The 20,958-nt window shown below is 36.6% G+C and overlaps 1 protein-coding gene across 1 annotated transcript in view; it reads right to left on the bottom strand.

The window, feature by feature from the left end:
• Positions 1-947: 947 nt before the first annotated feature.
• Positions 948-20,958, bottom strand: part of LOC308266816 (taste receptor type 2 member 2-like) — a gene marked incomplete at both ends in the record, with an annotated part of 55,096 nt that continues 35,085 nt past the window's right edge. The window contains one exon of the mRNA XM_080701210.1: positions 948-2,049. Coding sequence (XP_080557336.1) covers positions 948-2,049 — 1,102 coding nt within the window. The remainder of the gene's footprint in view (positions 2,050-20,958) is intronic.

Below are 20,958 nucleotides of genomic sequence, written 5' to 3'. Positions count from 1 at the left end.
TTTCTAGTTGGGTAGAAGGTCCCTATTGTTAAATGTTTTCCTATTGAGAATTCACCGTCAACACCCCCCCCCCTTTCTCTCTGGGAGCGAGTTTAATACTTTAGAAGGTTGAAAGATATATCATTTTTATTATGTATAGAGACATTGGGTTGTGTTTATTGTGCATCCTCATTCAGGTTTACCCAACCTGAAATCAGAAGCCAAAGCACCTTCCCCAGCACACTGCTGGGCCATACACTGTCTATATGCGATATGCATTTTACTAATGGACTCTCTTTTGGAAAAATAACTAAATGCTCCCAACCAAAGCATTCTATTCATTTAAGTCTTGAACTAAATCAAGATGCTTTCAGCCGGGCGTGGTGGCGCACACTTGTAATCCCCACACTTGGGAGGTGGAGACAGGAGGATCTCGCAGGTTCGAAGCCTGCCTTACTGGCAGAAGAGATCCTGTTTCTAAATAAAAAATATAAAAAATAGGTGTCTGGGAGTGTAGCCCGGAGGTAGAAGGGTTTTCAGGAACCCCAGTACCACCAAATAAAATAAAATAAAATAAAATAAAATAAAAAATAAATAAATCAAGATGCTTTCCCTCATCTCAACCAAGAGTCCCAATGACCTGCGAAGATAAGAGGACTACCACAGTGATAGGGCAGAACAAACCACAGAACTTCTTTTTTCTATCTAGAATACAACTGGTGCTCCCATGTAAGTACTAGTTATGAAAATCTATTATCATCACTATATTTTGAACTACCTCAGCCATGAAATACATAAGCAAAAGAGATATCCTATCCCTTCACCATCAAAATTGTTATCTCACAAGTCCTGGGGTGAGGTATAGGTAGAAAATTTTCAGAGAGAAAGAGAAAAGGGACCACAAGGGCCCCAAGGCCATGGAGTCCAGGTCACGGAAGGAAAAACACCCACATTTGTCCTTCTCTTCATCATTTCTTTTTGAGGCAGAGAAGTCTCTTGAATGACTGCTGCAGTTTAGAATTACTCAAGATTAAGATAATTGAGTGGCCAGCAGGATAGGCTGCCATTATTTCCTTCACCACAAAGAACTTCTGGCTTCTGTAAGGAATTCTGAAGGTCATGTTTGTCATGAAGGCAGCAAAATAAGAAATGAAGAAGCAAAAGAAGGTCACCACTGTTCTCAGTGCATTTATGTGGGCTTCCATCCTCGCATTGGAAAAGCTGTGGGGTCCATTTTGTATCCGGTGAGTATGCTTGTAGAGAGAGAGGAATAACATGGAGGTGCACATCACAAATATGGCCAGAGGAAGGACCAGTGCCAAGTTAACAAGGAGCAGGTCATCCGTCTTCTTCATCATGACTCTTGTATTCCTTAGCGTGCTGTTTCTGAGGACATCCGCATACTCAATTTTAGGTAATTCTACCTGAGTACACATCACTGCAGTGCCCAAAGAGGCCAGCAAGCTGCCCCAAAGCAGCCAATAAATAAGCTTTGAAACCCTGAATTTCAGCCAAAGAAAACAGGGCTGAGTGAAGCCTGAGATCTTGAGGCAGTAAAATACAGAGAGGCAAGTGGCAAACCAGAGACTGATAGAGCTAAAAAACATCCATGAGAACATCATATTTCCACCATAAATATTTGACTCGTAAGCAAATGGAAAGAACACAGAGAACACGATTTGTACTATTAATATCAGCTGCAGGCCAACTCTAGATAACCCTATACATAGTAAAAGAGTTTGCATTAGTATTATCTTTCTGCTTTTGATCAAATCCTTACAGTTCATGATTATAAGAAATCCATTTACTATAATCCCTATGAAGAATTCTACTGCCATGAGAGTCATATGAAGCACAACCAACAACAAGGAGATCATGATTCCTGTGAAGAATCTGAGTGTTTCCTCATGGATGGTCTCAAATACCTTCTCCTGATGATCTGGGATGCGGGAACACAGCCACTGAGCAAGGTGATCTGCCAGCTGCTGGATCCTAGGTAGAGTCTTATAATCACTTTTCTCATAAGGAATAAAATCAGAGAGACTAATTCTTTGAATCTGGTGCTCCTCACTGGAAACCTTGGGAATGCAAATCAGAAGATTTGAATAATGGTTAGGTCCTCTAATTATATTCTCAGAAAAATTGCCATACCTGCACTATTCCATTCTCTTAGTTTTGTAAAAAAAAAAAAAATCTGGGTGTATTCATTCGAGTCACCCCTCCATGGCAGTCTGGTATGGAGCTTTACCTATCCTCTGTATTTATATCTTTCTAATAAACTTCTTTAAATCTTCAAAAAAAATCTGATTATTGTATATCTCAGTTTCATTCAAACTATTGCTATTTCTTCCTTCTCTGTTCCCCTCCCCTCCCTTCCCCTTCTCTCTCTTTTTCTCTCCCTTCCTTCCCTCTTTCTCTCTCACTTTTCCTCTCTTTCTTCCTTCTTTCTCTCCCTTTCTCTTTCTTTCATTCTCTCCATTTCTTTCTCTCCCTTTCTTTCTCTTTCTTTCTTTCTCTCCATTTCTTTCTCTTTCTTTTTTTCTTTCTTTCCTCTCATACTGGGGGTTGAACCCAGGGGTTTTATACCTCCAGAGTACACTCCCAGCAATTCTTTCCCTTAAATGTCAAACTAGGGTCTTTTTAAGTTTCGGAGAGTCTTGTTAAGTTGCTAAGACTGGTAAAAACCTACGATCCTCCTTTCTCAGTCTCTCAAGTACTTGGATTACCACGCCTGACTTACCATTTTGTTTTAGTTCCTCATTTTTTATCCTAGTGCTAAATGCCACATACTCAGGATAGCATCTTATTTCCTATGATTTCCAGAAATATGCAGCCTGGCATATGGCTCTCTCCCTCTCACACTTTTTATCTTAGAATACTCCTGAGACACTCTAATAAAATTTCTCCTCCCCCTTACTCCACCCTCACCAAAACTAGTTTCCTCTCCATACCTAAAAATAAGTTACAGAGATACAACTTTTTAAAATAAGAATCTTTTCCCCCGCCTAAATATAACATGTTTTCACTGCCTTACGCTTAACAAGTCAGTTACAGCATTATTTCACAAGGTGGATGGTACAGACTTTTAACTACCAGCAGAGGGCAAAATTACCATGTTAAAATAAAGGATGCTTTCTTTATTAGAAAGTGTTCACCATAACCTTGTTGAACTTTATTTTCATGAGATGTAAAATGTAAATAAACCATACTACATAATCAGATAACATGCAGTTCTCAAAGTGCTTAACCTCACGGTTGAGTATACTAAACACTCCACAAATGTGAGTTACTATTAATGTTTTAAAATATTTGTTCTCATGATATACTTACCATAGCAAGAAAAACCCAAATGACTGAATTTTCCACTCACTTTCCACATGAATTCTGTTTTTTTGAGACCCCACAGGCTCTTCTGTGAAAATCTTTCCCCTGTCAACTTCATCATCCTCCTGACCCATCTACGCATCACAGTTATCAAAAATGTAGAAAGATTAAGCTGGGCGTGGTGGCGCATGCTTGTAATCCCCACACTTGAAAAGCTGAAACAGGAGGATCGCTCAGGTTTGAAGCCAGTGTGTTGGCTTAAGAGACCCTGTTTCCAAATAAAAAAAAGTATAAAAATAGGTCTGGGAGTGTAGCCCGGAGGTAGAAGGGTTTCCAGGAACCCCAGTACCACAAAAAAAAAAAAAAAAAAAAAAAAAAAAACAAAGTAGAAAGAATGATCCTAGTTCTATCTCTTCCAAAATTCTGGCTTGGTGACCCATATAATGAAGCTAGTTTTCATTTCTCCTCTGGTCTTGGTCTTGGTCTTTCTTGTTTATAAACTGTTACTTTACCCTGCAAATAATATTTGTCTTGTTCCCTGGTCTCTAAGAGGCATTTTCACCTCAACTCCAGGCTCTAGACCAGTGTTATGATTGTAGGGTGAAGGAAAGATAAATAAGAATCAGACAATTTACAGCTTGGTGTCCTGAAGTATCTATTGGAGAATATAATGTGTGTGTGTGTGCGTGTGTGTGTGTGTGTGTGTGTGTGTGTGTGTGTGTAATGTATATATATATATATGTATTATATGTATTATATATGTGTTATATAGATATAGATATAGATATAGATATAGATTGGCTGCATTTAAAAAGATTTAATGGCTAAAGTTTTTAATACTAATGAATCGTACAGCATCTGGTTCTTAGTAAAAATAAAAATTCAATCTCAGTCTTCTATTTTTCAAAAATTCTGCTTTCATTAATATTTTATTATGAATGTGCTTCACTAAATAATTTGTTTCACTAAATAAAGAAGCTTAAGCAAATGAAGGGCAGTGATATGGCATATACTTAACCAGTATTACACATACACACCAAAGTATTCATTATGCAATGTTATATTAAAAATCTTGAAATGCATACTTTCTATTGGGGTACATTTTTATCATGGCAGATATCCATTGCTGTTCTGGCTATATTGTTAAAGTCATTATTTTAAAAAAAGGTATATTAATATGCCCTAAGTATTTTCTATTTTAGTGCAGCAATGGAGATCCTTTTATATTTCAACCTATTATCTTCCTTATGCTCCATTTTTTTCTTTTCTACTGGTCTTTTCTCTCAATTTTTTCATGGTCCGCTAAAGTTAAAAAAAGATCAATTATATGGAAACTCAGTAAAAAATCAACACATTTTAATTAAGATGAATTTCTCTGATGATCATATTTAATACAAGAACATTCCACTGTTAAATGGTTTTTAATTGGTGCACTGTAATTATACATCATGGTGAGGTTCACAATGACAAACACAAACACAGCATTCATTGTGTTTCCCTCCAGTTCCCACCCTGCCCCCTCCCATTGATGGTCTTTACATCGACAGAGGTAACTTCATTCATGAACAGAATAGTCGAACAGTTAACGTCATTAGAGCTCCCCTTTTTCCTTTCCCCTCCCCACTTCTCTATCTGGACTTGTCTCCCTCATTCCTATAGTGTCTCCCCTCATCTCTTTGAAGTCTCCTTTGTTGCCCAGTCTCTCTCTAGCTTCCACATATAAGTGAAAACAAAACTGCATTTTTTTTACACCTACTTCAAAATGCATGTATGCTGTGGAGATCCTTTTTGAGAAACTCTTTTGAATTTTACTTCTTAGATAAATGTATAATTTATAAGCTAGACTTTATTCCCATCAAGTGTGCAAGTGCTTTAAAAGTTTTTGGCTGAGTGAGTTTCAAACCACATTGCATTTTTCATGGTCATACAGGTGCAACTAGCCATATGGACTGTGGGCTCAATGATTCTGCTATGGGATTTGAATTCATGCAGAGCTTATTTCATTTTGAAATCCCAGATTCTGGCTCTCATTTGCCTCTCTAAAACATCACTTAATTGCAGAGAGAGCTTGACTTTGCAAGAACTATTCTAAAAGTATAATTGGCATTAAGCTACAATTTAGTTAGTTCCTATTTGCATTTGTGATTTTCCTGTCATATGTGTACTGATTTGCATTTGCCCTGTTGAATACCATTTTGGAAATAGTTTCAGAGAAGAGCTCTTTCTCGGATGCAGAAAAAGCTCGTGGTGAGTGAGACAGTTTTAACCATTACTAATTTATAAGCTTGTTAGAGATGTAGGAAGTGCTGTTAGCCAAACGGAGAGAAATGATTTTCAAATTAAGCAATGTTTGCAAGTTTTACTAAAATATAGATTTCTTTTGGAAGAAAAATAATTTCTGCTATAAGGCACTGGATAATTGCAGTTCATTACATTTATTTTAGTGGATTCACTTTTTTTGTTTTTGTTTTTTTTTTCCAGTACTGGGGATGGAACCCAGAGGCATTCTACCTCCCAGCTACACCCCCAGCCCTATTTTTATTTATTTTGAAACAGAATTACACTGAGTTGCAAAGGGCCTAAGTATCTGAGGCTATGTGTCCATGAGTAGCATATCGGGCTTCCTTTTTTTCTATGAATTATGCCCCCTCTAAATGCTCACACATGTTTCTTGAGAACTGACATACCTCCAGTGGAATTCTTTGTTTTTGTTTTTATTTATTTACTTTTTGAGCATTTATGGTAAAAGAATCTTCTGATTCTAAGTTGGTGGTCATAAAATTAGATGGGAAATGAGAAGGTACACTCTCATAATCCCAGCATTTGGGAGGTTGAGACAGGAGGATCGCGGTTCACAGACAGCCTCAGCTACTTCGTGAGGCCCTTTGCAACTCAGTAAGACCCTATTTCAAAATAAAGAATAAAAAATAGGGCTGGGAGTAGAGCTCGGAGGTTGAATATCCCTGGGTTCAAACCCCAGTACCACACACACACACACACACAAATATTGATAATATAACCAGCAATTTTCCACACACAGAGAGCTGCTTATTAGTTATAACTGCACAAATAGAAAATTTTAAATAAAGTTTGTTGAATTTCTACTATACACCAGTGATGAAGCTAAGAGATTAGATCTCTAAAGAAGACTGAAGCAATTTTACTCTGTTAACTGAAGATATTTTTGTTGGCAATTTTCCCACCACCCTGGTTTTGCTATTGAGGTTTTGCATAGAGAATTCACTTTAAAGATAGAATCACTTACCACTTCAACTTAATCTGTTGAGTTAGTTTAATTCTATGAAAATACTCAGAATATTTTTTAGGCTTCTATAGAGTACTGACTCGAAATTTCACCTGCATTCTGTCTTGTTGCTATGAGATAGTTCTATGAAGTGAAAGGAGGTGTCTGTGTGGTCTCACATATTCACAGCACACAGTTCACTGTCTCCTTGCTGAGAAAGACTCAAATCACAGGAGAAACAGTATCCTGAAGTCCTTTCAACATATCTTCACATTTTTGCTGTTCAAAAGATTGGATTTTTTTTCATCTTGAGTGTATTTCAGGATTTTAATAGGTAGTTTCTATGGATCTGAGCATATTATGGCTGATTTCCTCCCCAAGTTTTTTATAATAATACCAAATACCAGATGAATAAAGAAGAATCCAAATGAATGATCATCAAGCTCATAACCCAAACTGCCAGAATCATCTCCATACCTGATATATTGTACTCATAGGGCTAGCCTTTGAACAATAGCAGAAGTAATATTAAAAATCATAATATTAATAACATTTGATTATTGTATTTAGTTTTGACAATAACTATTTGATTTACTTACCATAGTATTAGTAAATAGTTATTGCATTCTTAAAATATATTCCAGGCATTTTTTTCTATATTTTACTTTTATTTAATTCTTACTGCAAAACTATGCAATTACCTCATTTGAAGAAGATAATGAAATGCAGAGACTGAAGATTGAGTATATTATAAAAAGGAATTTAAATACAGATTGTCTGACTATCTGGAGTATGTGTTGTTGATGAAATGCCACAGTACATTCACATTGCAAAATACTTCACCAAATGTTAGGGGGAAATAGATAAAATCAACTGATAATTATTGTTTAGTGGTATAATCCTTTTCTTTCCAACATATAGAAATAGAAAAAATATATTTACTTATGAGAATGTGGAGTTGTGAAGCTGTAGAATATCAACCTTGGATTGTTAGCATACCTGAGTGCCCCAACATGCCCTGGGACTGAGGTGGCCAACAGCAAAAAAATCTAATAGTAAATCTTTAATAAGTATTGTTGATTGAATAATCTGTGGAAAATGAGACATTACTAAGATCATGTGAAAGCTACAGAATTTCTAGAAGTCATACCAATATTAATGCTCAAAGGACAAAGATTTCATCACCCCATCCCTACTTCATAGGTAAACACATTACATTATCCTGAAAGATACATGATTTATTCAAGATTATATAAGTAATTGCTTGTAGAACTCAGGAAGGCCCCTTCAGTTTTCTAAGGTTCGTCTTTCTTCTAGGTTAAACAAGTGTGTAAGGGGGAAAATGAAAGTCTAAAGCTTTGTTTTTGTCAACATCTTCATACTCATCTTTTGCTTAGACTTTGAATTGTTTGAAGGACCTTTGCATGAGAGGAGGCAAAAACTAGGAGTTCATGTCTGGTGTTTACTATTCAGAGTGTTGTATGACATGCATTCTATTACATCACCAACCTGAAATAGACTGTAGTCCACCTGCAGATGTACAACAATCCTTATTAGCATGTATACAATGAGGAAGAGTAATTTAGAGCAGAAAATATGAAATTATCATAGGAAAAGCAATTGATAGCAGGTAATATGGTAACAGTATAGTAGCATAAACACACCCTCAAATTGAGACTTATAAAAAAACAAGTAAATGAGGGTGAGTTAAAGGATTCGTTATCAACTAAAGTAATGAGTATGGAGAGGTCATTCTTTGAATTTCCTTGTCTTTGTAGAAGAAAAGGTTTTCCTTATTGTAGACACAAAAAACTGTTAAGAAACTTATCTAAATTTAGGTAGTAAATCCATGACAATAGCAGAAATATTTTAATCTCTGTAAACTCAAATAAGTACCTTTCAGATATACTAAATTATATTTTCTCCATAATAGAGTTATTTCACATTATGAAATATATAAATAATACAACTCCTAATTAATGTTCAAAACATACTTCAGACAAATCAATTTGAAAAAACTCATGAAGGCTACTATTCATCTAATTTGAAAGCCAAGTTGTTTCAATAAACATGTAATGTTTAATATTTCTATTAGGATCTGTGCCTTCTTAGGGGCTATTTTTAAATCTATTTTTTCATTGCTTATATATAAGGTGACCATATTCTAATGTAAGATTATACTCTAACTTCATATTTTTAGAGGCACCCTGGGCCCAAAATGAAAAAAAGATAGCAACTTGTTGGCAAAAGATACGTTGTCCTGGTCATTCCAAAGATAACTTATTATAAGGAGAGATTTATAGCAGCTAACACCAACAAATCATGAGTTAAAATTCCACCATTATCACTTATCTTACATGGCTTCACATGATAGTTTGGACCATCCATAACACAACAAGAGTTTCAGTCTTTTGTCCTTGAGATATCTCAAAAATTTAATCAAAGTGTCCTTTTCTACATCTGAAGTGTAGTGGATGCTATCTTAAGACAATATTCATAGAAAAAAAAACTTCACGCCCAATTTTGATGACACTGAAGTTTTGTAACTCCTATTGAATTGAAGGAGTGATATATAAAACTTTCAGAAGTTTATATGATAATCAATCCATTCACAAGTGAAGAAAGAGTATAACTGTTTTTTGTTTTGTTTTGTTTTGTTTTTTTGGTACTGGGAATGGAACCCAGGGTCATTGTACCTCTGAGCTACAACCACAAGCTTAGTTTTTTAGGCCTTTTATTTTTGAAACAGGTTCTCACTGAATAGCAAAGGGCCTCACTAAGTAGCTGAAGCTATCTGTGAACCACCATCCCCGGTCTCTGCCTCCAGAATGCTGGGATTACAAGCATGCGCCACCACGCCAAACTAGGAGTATAAACTTTTATGATTTACATACAGATGTGGTCATGTAGGTGTCCATGTCAATTCAGGAGTGAAAGAAATTCTTATACACACACCAGTGTGCATCAGTTGAACTTTCTTTCAAAAGCTGTCCACATAAAAACACCTACACTCTCTGAATCCCATATAGCTAGCTAACTGGTAAACTTAGAACTGTGACATCTAAAAACTGTTAAATAAAGCAAAATATTTCCTCTTCCAATATTAAATGCATAGTACATTTTGGTAGAATGCCAGGGGCATCCTACCTCGAGCTATACCCACAGCACTATTTTTTGTTCTTTGTTTTGAAACAGGGTTTCACTAAGTTGCAAAGGGCAACAAAAAATGTGTACTTAGTAACAGTCTATTCATTGTAACCCTTTGGAAATATAGAGATATAATATGAATTTTAAGAAATAGATTCTGGTCAATTTTTAATTATGAAGACAAATTCTGAAGCAGAAGTTTTCATTTGGAATATATATATATATATATATATATATATATATATATATATATATATATATTGTGTGTGTGGTACTGGGGGTGGAACCCAGAGGCTTTCTACCTCCAGGCTATACTTCCAGACCTTTTTTTATATTTTATTTGGAAACAGGGTCTCACTAAGTTGCTGAGAGCCTAAGTAGCCGAGGCTGGCTTCGAACCCGTGCGATCCTCCTGTCTTAGCCTCCCAAGCGGGGAGATTACAAGCGTGCGCCACCACACCTGGCTAGATGTATATTTTGATTTACTAACATTTTGTGATTGGGGGTAAAACAGAAAAAAAGAAGAAAGATCTGGAGAGATGTTAAATATTGAAGCTAGAGCAACTCTTCTGCCTGAGAAGGGTGGAGTTCAGAGTAGAGTACGCTGGAAATCTGGTGCATGAGAGGTTCTGAGAGGCTCAGTAAAGATGGGTAAAGTGTTTTTCCAAGGCTTCCAACTCCTTAAGTTTATTCAGGCTACACTAAGAGGCAGTAGATGGGCCCTGATGTTAGCAGCAGTACTTCATCGTGTTCCCTCGTGCTATTCCACTGTCCATTGAGATCTCTACTGAAAAGCAAGATAACTTCTATAATTAATTTTTTCCTTGGAATGCTGGCTCTTGGGTGAATAAAAGTGTCTAAGTTATTATTTAAGGTTTTAAAAAGGATCGTTTTTAAAATGCCCCTGGGTTCCATTCCCAAAACCAAAAAAAAAAGAAAAAAGAAAAGAAAATACGTACACTTTTATGAAGGACAAACTTACCATCTAAACTTAAGCTTAAAATGATCTTGAGGCTGGGCGTAAAAGAAAAATACAATTTTCTTTTATTCAGTGAATAATTTATAGTTGCTAGGTGAAAAGAATGCAAAGTTTCTTGACTTCATATATATGTAGCAAATATATATATATATATACATATAAATCATATATATATATACACACATACAACTGTGCTTTATTGAAGGATACACAACTTTGTATTGCGTTTTATGGTGGGTGAGAAAATAATTCCTCCTATTGAGCTGCAAAGCTGAGACCTTGGATCCCAAAGGCAGAATTTTTTCTTAAGTGTATTTCCTTCTAAGGGCTAATTTTCTCTTCATCAAAATGCTTCATAAAAAATGCTGAGTGTTAATTAGAATGATCAAATGAGAATGTGAGAGGATACAATTGATGTCATCTGTGTATATGTGTCTAGAAACTGAGTGAGACCAATACCTTAAGTGCACAAAGAAACTAATGTTAAAAATCTAATTTTTAAAATTTATAAATACACTATTGTTTTTCTGTAGTCTTTACTAATAAAAAGGTATAGTCCTTTGTATCAGGTCTTTTGAGATGTCTTAACCTTAGGAACTTACCACATTAAGCCATCCATATGTCTTCTACTCATTCTAAACATTGAGTTTACATATAAGTTACAGAGACATTATAAAATGTGTAAGCTATTTCAACTTTTTTTTTTCTATACAGTGATGGAACCCAGGGGCATTCTACCTCCGAGATATATCCACAGCCCTATTTTTTGTTCTTTGTTTTGAAACAGGGTCTCACTGAGTTTCAAAGGGCCTTACTAAGTAGTAGCTGAGGCTGTCCGTGAACCGCGGTCCTCCTGTTTCAGCCTCCCAAATGCTGGGATTACAATGGTTTTAATCAGGCCTGTCACATAGCAAAGTTCAGAGAACTTTACAATATTAAAATCATATATTGTTCAATATGATAAAGGGAAAACATATTTTTCCTCTTTATAAAACTGCTTTTTATTGTATCTTCTTGATTAAAATACATACACTAGCCAGGCATGGTTGTGCATACTTGTAATCCCAGCATTCGGAAGGCTGAGACCAGAGGGTCAGGGTTCGTGGACAGCCTCAGCTACTTAGTGAGGCCCTCTGCAACTTAGTGAGACCTTGTTTCAAAATAAAGAGTAAAAATAGGGCAGGGGGTGTAGCTCGGAGGTCAAATGCCCCTGGGTTCCATTCCCAAAACCAAAAAAAAAAAAAAAAAAAAAGAAAGAAAGAAAAAAGAAAAGAAAATACGTATACTTTCATGAAGGACAAAATTACCATCTAAACTTAAGCTTAAAATGATCTTCAGGCTGGGAGTGGTGGTGCACGCTTGTAATCCCTGCACTTGGGAGGTGGAGACAGGAGGATCACGCAGGTTCAAAGCCAGCCACGCTGGCTTAAGAGACCATTTTTCCAAATAAAAAATATAAAGAAATAGGTCTGGGAGTGTAGTCTGGATGGGTTTCCAGGAACCCCAGTACCACCACCAAAAAAAAAAAATGATCTTGAAATACTTTTGTTATTGTTAAACACCTACGGGTTTCTATTATTTTTTCTGTAGATGCTTCCCTGTTTTCTGAGATCATTTTAAAGTATAATGTTGGTCAATAACTATTTTGAAAAATCTAATTTTGCTTTTTAATATCAAATAAATTATATCTTATTTTGAAAATGGGTAACTGAGGAACCAAACCACCTGCCAGGGTGGTATTAATAGCACAGAGGACCTAGTAGGCCCCAAAGGCTATTCTGTTGTTGATAAACAAGAGGGTTATTCTATCTTTGTACTTTGAATTCAGGATATTTGTAGTTTAGTTGCAAAAACTAATACTGAGGTATCAGTAAAAATATAGGTTGTTTCTTTTCATAAGAAACTAAATATTCTAAAACTCTAGATCTTCTGACAAATAATTAAGGAGGCAAATACAGACATTAGGAAGTTATCTTACACATTTTGGAATGGCTAATGAAGCAATACAAAAACACAACTGCAAAAGTGAAGGGTGTTAGCACCCTCATTTAGGGAAATTAAACTGGTAGTACAGGAAGTTATTCTGGGTAAAATGAATTTCTAGCAATTATATCTCAAAAGATGAAATCCTGCCTGCATATGTAGATAGCTTCTCAACTTAGTTTTTAACAACTGTGATATCGTTGAAAATCAACAATTAATGTGCCAAAAAGGGGTTGAAAATCAAATTATAAGGGATTGTAGAAGTGGGTAAGAGGCAGAGAGAAAATGTGAAGTTAAAAGAAAAAGTAAAGGTGGATCATGTATTCATGTAGACTCTTTGCCGGTTATGTCTAATGCACCTGAAAGAAGGGAATTGCAGAGACCCAGCGAGCAGGTTGAAAGGGGCAGGCGGGGGGACTGCATAGGCGAAGGTCCTGCTGGATGCTCGCCCATATTATTTAAGTCATTCAAAGCTGGAAGGTTACATTTGGACATTGCTGTGAATGTGCAGAGAGTCTCTGAGATAATGTTCAATGGGTAAACTGCAGAATACGTGCAGAAAGTCCTTGAGATAATGGTTAACAATGAAACCTCTGAGAATGTGCAGAAGATCTTTGAGACAATGGTTAACAAGTGGGATATTTAGGAGTCTGCACCAGCAAGAAAGACAGGAAGCGTTTGCTCTGGAGGAACAGGCCAGTGAGTTCAACAGTCTAGTCATGGCTTTCCATACCCTTAGACCTTTCCAAGGCAAATGTTAACCTCCCTCTGGCAGCCACATTATCCACAGTACTTCCCTAGCAAGTGTCACATCCATCACAGGAAGCAAACACACTGTTCATTTCTTTTCTTAAGTAGCCTATTATTTTAAGTTTAAAAATTAAAAGCTGAATTGGGTGCCACACATTTATAATCCAGGTATTTGGGAGGCTGAGACAGGAGGATTGCATGTTCCAGGCCAGAATTAACAACTTAGGAGGATTCTGTTTCAAAAAAATAAAATAAAATAAAATAGAAATGGGCATATAAAATCCCCAGTGCCCCCCCACAATGAACCAATGGGGCTACCTTTTATTTATTTTGAACAGAAATTACAGCTTTTTGTTGCACAATTATGTGGAACTAAAAGAAAAATAGTCTTAGATTTCAGTAATTTTTAAACTACTAAGTAGATGATTTCTGTATGCTTTATTAATTTTTTTTTATAAATGTATGGTTCATTGTATAAAAGAAGGAAGATCTGGCCAGGCATGTTGGCACATGCCTGTTATCCCAATAGTTGGGAAGCTGAGACAGGAGGATTGCAGGTTTGAGGCCAGCCTCAGCAACTTACTGGGATACTTTTTCAAAATAAAAAAGAAAAAGGCTGAGGATATAGCTCAGAGGCAGAATGCCCCTGAGTTCATTAGCATACACACACAAAAAGAATCTATCTTCTATCTCAAGTGAAACAAATAATAGTCAAATATAAAATTAACTTATCAATATAAGACAGAACTCACATGAGGTCTTCTTGGCCTCCAACAATTTCCTTAGATTCGAGCTTTTTATTTTTATGTTCCAGGTGACAGTGATGGAAATAGGTATGGTCCCTTGTGGGTCACAGACTCTTCTGAGAATATGACCAATACTAAGAACCATTTTCCTTTGAAAGTATTTTTTCCCAAACAGTATCATGGATATAATTTTAGAGGTTTTATGGAATCTGAGGCTGATTCATGGATTATAAATTTTTGGCTAAAATCTTTAACTCAGGAAAAGATGACAGGTGTGTGGAGAAGTCATAACTAACTTTTATTACAATTGAGATTTTAACATGTGTCACACAGTAATATAAAGACCTTTGGTCATTTATCTACATGAATTATCGTGTGTGTGTGTGTGTGTGTGTGTGTGTGTGTGTGTGTGTGTGTGTGTTCTGCTGGAGATTGAACCTAGGAGTATTCTACTTCTGAGCTATATCCCCGATCCTATTTTATTTTCCATTTTGAAACAGGGTCTTGCTAAGTTGCTAAGAACTTCACTAGGTTGCTAAGGCTGGCTTTGAACCTGCCATCCTCTTGTCTCCTAAAATACTGGGATTATAGGTATGCCCACCACTTCTGGCTGTGAATTATCTTTTAAAAATTACTAATAATGAAGTCCAATGGAATTTGAGCCAAAATTATTAGTGGGTCAATGCAGAACTCTTTGGGCAGAACTGTATTTAATGCTTATTTTCAAGGGTAATTTTGGTTTCAAATAAATTTGTGGGACTCTAATCAACTTAGTGTTAATTGAATTAGAGGTGGTTATAGCATTTCTTTGTGTGTGTATATATATATATACACTTTGTGTGTGTATATATATATATATATATATATATTTAGGGTCTGGTGATGGAACCCAGGGGCATTTGACCTCTGAACTACACATCCTGCCTTTTAAAATTCTTTCTTTCTTTATTTTTGGTGGTACTGGAAGGTGGAACACAAGAGCTTTCTACCTCCGAGCTATACTCCCAGACCTATTTTATATTTTATTTGGAAACAGGGTCTCACTAAGTTGCTGAGAGCCTCACTAAGTAGCTGAGGCAGCTTTGAACCTGTGTGATCCTCCTGTCTCAGCCTCCCAAGAGCTGGGATTACAAGCATGTGCCACCACGCCTGGCTTATACTTTATTTTGAAACAGGGTCTCAATAAGTTGTGGAGGGCCTCACTAAGTATCTGAGGCTGTCCGTGAACAGCGATTCTCCAGTCTCAGCCTCCCAAATGCTGGGATTAGAAGCGTGAACCACCACGGCTGGCTTTCTTTGGTTATATTTTTATGTATTTGATTTAAAAAGAAAGTAGTTGCTAGGTACACTGGTGCATACCTCCTATAATCTCAGTACTTGGAAGGCTGAGACAAGGAGTTCACAAGATTGGGAACAACCTTTGTATGCAGTGAGATTCTCATTAACCTAGCAAGATCCTGTTTTATTTTTTATACTTTTATTCGTGCATTATAGTTTTAAATAATAATGTAGTTCATAGTGATGGTGATATACATACATATAACACTTGGTAGGCTCCCCTCCTTCTCTGCTCCCTCTCCACTACCCCTTCCCATATATGATATTGAGATTGGCACTGGTATTCTCACATATACATATAATATCAATAAAAGTGATTTCTTTGTTAATTCTCTGTTTCCTCACCCCAGTCCCCCTATACTATCTCCCTCTCTCAACTGTAGTTTCTCCTCCATTTTCTGAAGCCCATCTCTTGTCCCAATTACTCCCTGGATTCTACATATGAAAAAAAGCATATGACCCTTACCTTTTGTGACTGGCTAATCTCATTTAATATAATGTTCTCCAGGTCAATCCATTTTCCAGCAAATGACATAATTTTGTTCTTCTTTATTGCTGAGTAGAATTCTATTGTGTGTATATCCCATAATTTTGTAACCCACTCGTATGTTGATGGACACTTATGCTCGGCTGATTCATTTGGCTATTATGAATTGTGCTGCTATAAACATGAATATGCATGTATAAACATACATGCATATATCATATGCATGTATGCATATAATATTCTGATTTTGGTACCTTTGGAAAGATACCCGGGAGTGGTATAGTTGAATCATATGGTAGATCCATTCCCAGTTTCCTGAGCAATCTCCACATTGATTTCCATGGCAACTGTACAATTCTACAAATAATATAGAAAAGTTTCAATTTCTCCATATCCTCACCAGCATTTATTATTGGTTGACTTAATGTTGGTTGCCATTTTGATTGGAGTAAGGTAGAATCTTGGTGTAATTTTGATTTTGTCTCTCTGTGATTGCTAATGTTTTAAACATTTTGTTATGTATTTATTGGCCATTTGTATTTCTTCTTTTGTGAAGTGTCTATTTAGTTCACTTGCCTTTTTTATTGAGTTGTTTGTTTTTTTAGTGGTAAATTTCTTAAGGTTTTTTTTTTTTTTTTTTGGTGGTGGTACTAGGGTTCCTGGAAACCCTCTACCTCTGGGCTACATTCCAAGACCTATTTTTTTATATATTTTTTAAATTTGGAAACAGGATCTCCTAAACCAGCGAGGGCTGGCTTCAAACCTGTTCGATCCTCTTGTCTCTGCCTCCCAAGTGCGGGGATTACAAACGAGCACCACCATGCCCAGGTTTAAGTTTATATATATATTTGAGATATTAGCCTAATATCAGAGGGATGGCTGGCAAAAAAATATTCTCCCATTTAGTAAGCTCTGTCTTTGGACTCTTGATAATTTCTTTCTTTTTTTTTTTGGTGGTACTGGGGTTACTGGAAGCCCTTCTACGTCCAGGCTACACTCTCAGACCTATTTTATACTTTTTTATTTGGAAACTGTCTCTTAAGTCAGCACTGCTGGCTTCGAACCTGAGCGATCCTCCTGTCTCTACCTCCCAAGCTCGGGGATGACAAGCATGCGCCACCACGCCCAGCTTGATAATTTCTTTTGATGAACAGAAATTTTTTAGTTTAATGTTATCACATTTATTAATTATTGTTTTAACTTTCTGAGCTTTGGAGGTCTTACTGAGGAAGTGTCTTTTTGTGCCTATGTGTCAGAGAGTTGGACTTATGTCCTCCTCTAGTAATTTCAAAGTCTGATCTAATTTCCAGGTCTTTGGTCCAACTTGAGTTGACTCTTGTGCAGGGTGAAAGATTGAGATTTAATTCCATTTTTCTACAAAATGGATAACCAATTTTCCCAGCACCATCTGTTGAAAAGGCTTTCTTTTCTCCAATGTATGTTTTGGTACCAGATTCAAAATAAAAATAAAATAGGACTGGGGTGTAGCTCGGAGGCAAAATACCCATGGCTCAGCTCCCAGTACCACACACACACACAAACACACAAAAGGAATCACTTGTGAGTACCAAGACTGTTTTTGTTGTTGTTCTTGTTTTTTCATTCCTTCTCAAGCCATTTTTCCCCTCAGGAAATCATTGAGACACAATTATGTCCACTATTTGATTGGGAAAGGTAGATTTTTGGGTATTATATAATATGGGTTCAGAACACCAGGTGATATTCTTTATTTCACAGCACTACGAGAGCTAATTTATTGTTACTCTAATTAAAGTTAAAATGGAATACTTCATTTTTTTCCACTTTAGCTAACATATTATTGACCTGTTTTGTGATGTGTATGCTATTTGTTGTTTTCAAAATATATAACATGTTATTTTTTCATTTTAACCAATGTTCACTTTTGTTTTTTATTTTATACATATAACTATATGTTATTTTTGAGGCAGGTCCATATGTATTTATTAATATATTAAAATATTTATAATTAACATAATAATATATTGTATTGCATAATGTATTGTCACAAACAAAAATGAGAATTGTGTTTTATTATTGTATGAGTTTATTTGTAAATATTGTCATTTTTAATGTATTTTATTTGAAATGAAACCTTAATATTGTGTGTGTGTGTGTGTGTGTGTGTGTGTGTGTGTGTGTGTGTGTGTTTACTGGGAATTAAATCTAGAGGCATTCTAACTCTAAGCTTCACACCCAGCCTTATTTTATTTTTAATTTGAAACAGAGTTTTACTAAATTGCTGAGGGCCTAAATTGTTGAGGTTGGCTTTGAACCTGCAATCCTCCTGTGTCAGCCTCCCAAGTACTGGGATTACAGATATGTGCTACCAAGCCTGGCATTACCATACTTTAAAAAATACCAATAGAAACACACAAACATTTTCTTACCACTTAAATTTTTTTACAGTGATAATGCATCATTCAGATATATACATTTTTATAATCATTTTTATTTTTCTTCTATAACTACTAAAAATATTATAACTTCTACTCCTAGTAACTGAGTCATAAAATAATTTTCTAGTGCTGTGATGTAATAAAGATGATTACTAATGTTTATGTCTCAAGGTAAATTGAATGACATCTTTATAAAGGAAAAATGGTGCACTATGGTTTTCAGTTCCACTTACCTAATCTTAGTGCTGTTAAAGAGGTAGTTTGTATACACAGAATTATTCTATTTACATGGGGGTGGGTTGTAGTTTCTGCTGTGTCTGCCTACACATTGACCCATACTGTAGGTAAATGTGGGTTTTGTTCTATGTAAATAAATGTGATGATGAATCTTTTCACTAATCCATATTTACATGCATTATCTGGATTTTTACTGGTCACAGTAAATCTGGTTAATTGTCATTATCCCTTATGAAAATAAACATTGAAATGCTGAAAAAATCACATAAACATAAGGAAACATTACCATACATGAGTTAACTATTTATTGTTATTCTTTGTCTTTATGATATAAATGATCATAACTTAAATCCATTTCTGAGTTTATTAGCTCCATTCACTACAATGCACAAATAATCTTTGATATGGAAAGAGCCATTCATGGAGTCTTAAGTTGTACCAATCCACACTGCTCTATGTCCATAAAGAGTTATCAATTTGATGTGAAGGAAGAATTTCATGAGTGTAGATTTTAGTAAAACAAAACACAACTCTCAAGATAGAGATCGATCTACCAAAAAGCTAACAAATAACAAAGTTCAAAGCCTCTTGGTAGACTGACCATACACTTCCATGTATTTGCAAGGGCCTCTAGAAATGTCTGTGAGCATATGCTTTCGTAACGTGTGGCAGTGTAAGGTATTTTGAATGATGTCAGGTGAGACAGTCCTCTCTTTGCTTTGATTCCTTTATACATTTCTCCTGGTAAAAATATTATGAGAACTGGAGTGACTGCAGGCATTTCCCAGGTTTTAAATCTGGCTAAGCTACTGAGGCCTCTGAGGCCGGATCGGAGCCTGCCGAGGGGTTAGGCCGGGGATGGGGCCAGCGAGGCCATCATCGGAGCCTGCCATGAGGCAAGGCCGGTGCTGGGGCCTCTGAGGCCGGGATCGGAGCCTGCCAAGGGTTTAGGCCGATGCCGGGGCCAATGGCCGGAATCAGAGCCTGCCATGAGGCAAGGCTGCTACTGGGGCCTCCGAGGCTGGGATCAGGGCCTGCCGAGGGGTTAGGCCGGTGCTGGGGCCAGCGAGGCCAGGATCCGAGCCTGCTGTGAGGGTAGGCCGGTGCTGGTACCTCCGAGGCCGGGATTGGAGCCTGCCGAGGGTTTAGGCTGGTGCCGGGGCCAATGGCCAGCATAGGAGCCTGCCGTGAGGCAAGGCTTCTACTGGGGCCTCCGAGGCCGGGATCGGAGCCAGCTGAGGGGTTAGGCTGGTGTCGGGGCCAGCGAGACCAGAATCGGGGCCTCCCATGAGGCAAGGCTGCTGCTTGAGCCAGCAAGGTCTGGATCAGTCCACCGGGTAGCCAGGCCACTACTGGGGCCCTCAAGAGTGGGATTGGTACTTGCAACGCGGCATGCACAGAGAAATATCGCAGAAAATAAAAATCAGATGCTTCCCCTAATCAGCAATAACTAGGAGGAAAGGGGCAACAGGAAGAGGTCGAGCTATAGAAAGGGCCCTATAGTGAAGCAACTAAGGTGACCAATCAGAGGGTATGGAATAGGGGAGGATGGAGCCTCTTTAAAACGCAGGAGGTACATAAACAAATGTATCAAAGTTAATCACCAAACAATCATGGGTTCGAGGGAGGGGAAGGGAATGGGATGGGGACTGGATGAGGGCTAATTGGATGATGTGTGCTTGTATATCCTCTCAAGTCTTGTACTCCAATGTGATTGATATATGCTATAATGCACCAATTAAAAAAATAAAATAAAAAATAAAAAATAAAAAAAAATCTGGCTAACAGGGAGTTGAGTTGATCTCAACATTAAGATCATGTTAAATTTAATGTGCTTATACAGTTAGCAGTCTCCTTCTTGGATAATCTCTTTATCACAGATGTCCTTTTGTAAGAATGGCTTTCCATCATCCACCATGCTAGCCAGGTGGGTTTCATGTCACAAGAGAGTCCACACCTAAATCATGGGCTTGCCACTCTATAAAACATGTCCAAGAGCATCAGATGCTAGAAATTATCTGTAATGGATGGAAAAAAAATGGTCTTGATACTCAGAAGCTAGTCTCTGGAAATTCTTTCAAATATTAAAGCTTATAAATGAAGGAAACAGCCAACAATCTTAAGAATTGACATAAAAATTCTAGTGATAAGTGTGAAGATGAATGAAATTTTCTAAATTATTATTAAAAATCAACTATGTTATATTATCTTTCTAGACTCTTTGTACAAAATTATATTATTGTTGTAATAGGAGGATATACTCAAATAACATTCAGCCAAAAGTATTACATAAGTGTATGAAAGATTTAAAAAATGTACATTTTATA

Source organism: Muscardinus avellanarius, assembly GCF_963383645.1.
Source record: "Muscardinus avellanarius genome assembly, chromosome: 9".
Classification (NCBI taxonomy): domain Eukaryota; kingdom Metazoa; phylum Chordata; class Mammalia; order Rodentia; family Gliridae; genus Muscardinus; species Muscardinus avellanarius.
This window is presented reverse-complemented; position numbering and strand designations above follow the sequence as displayed.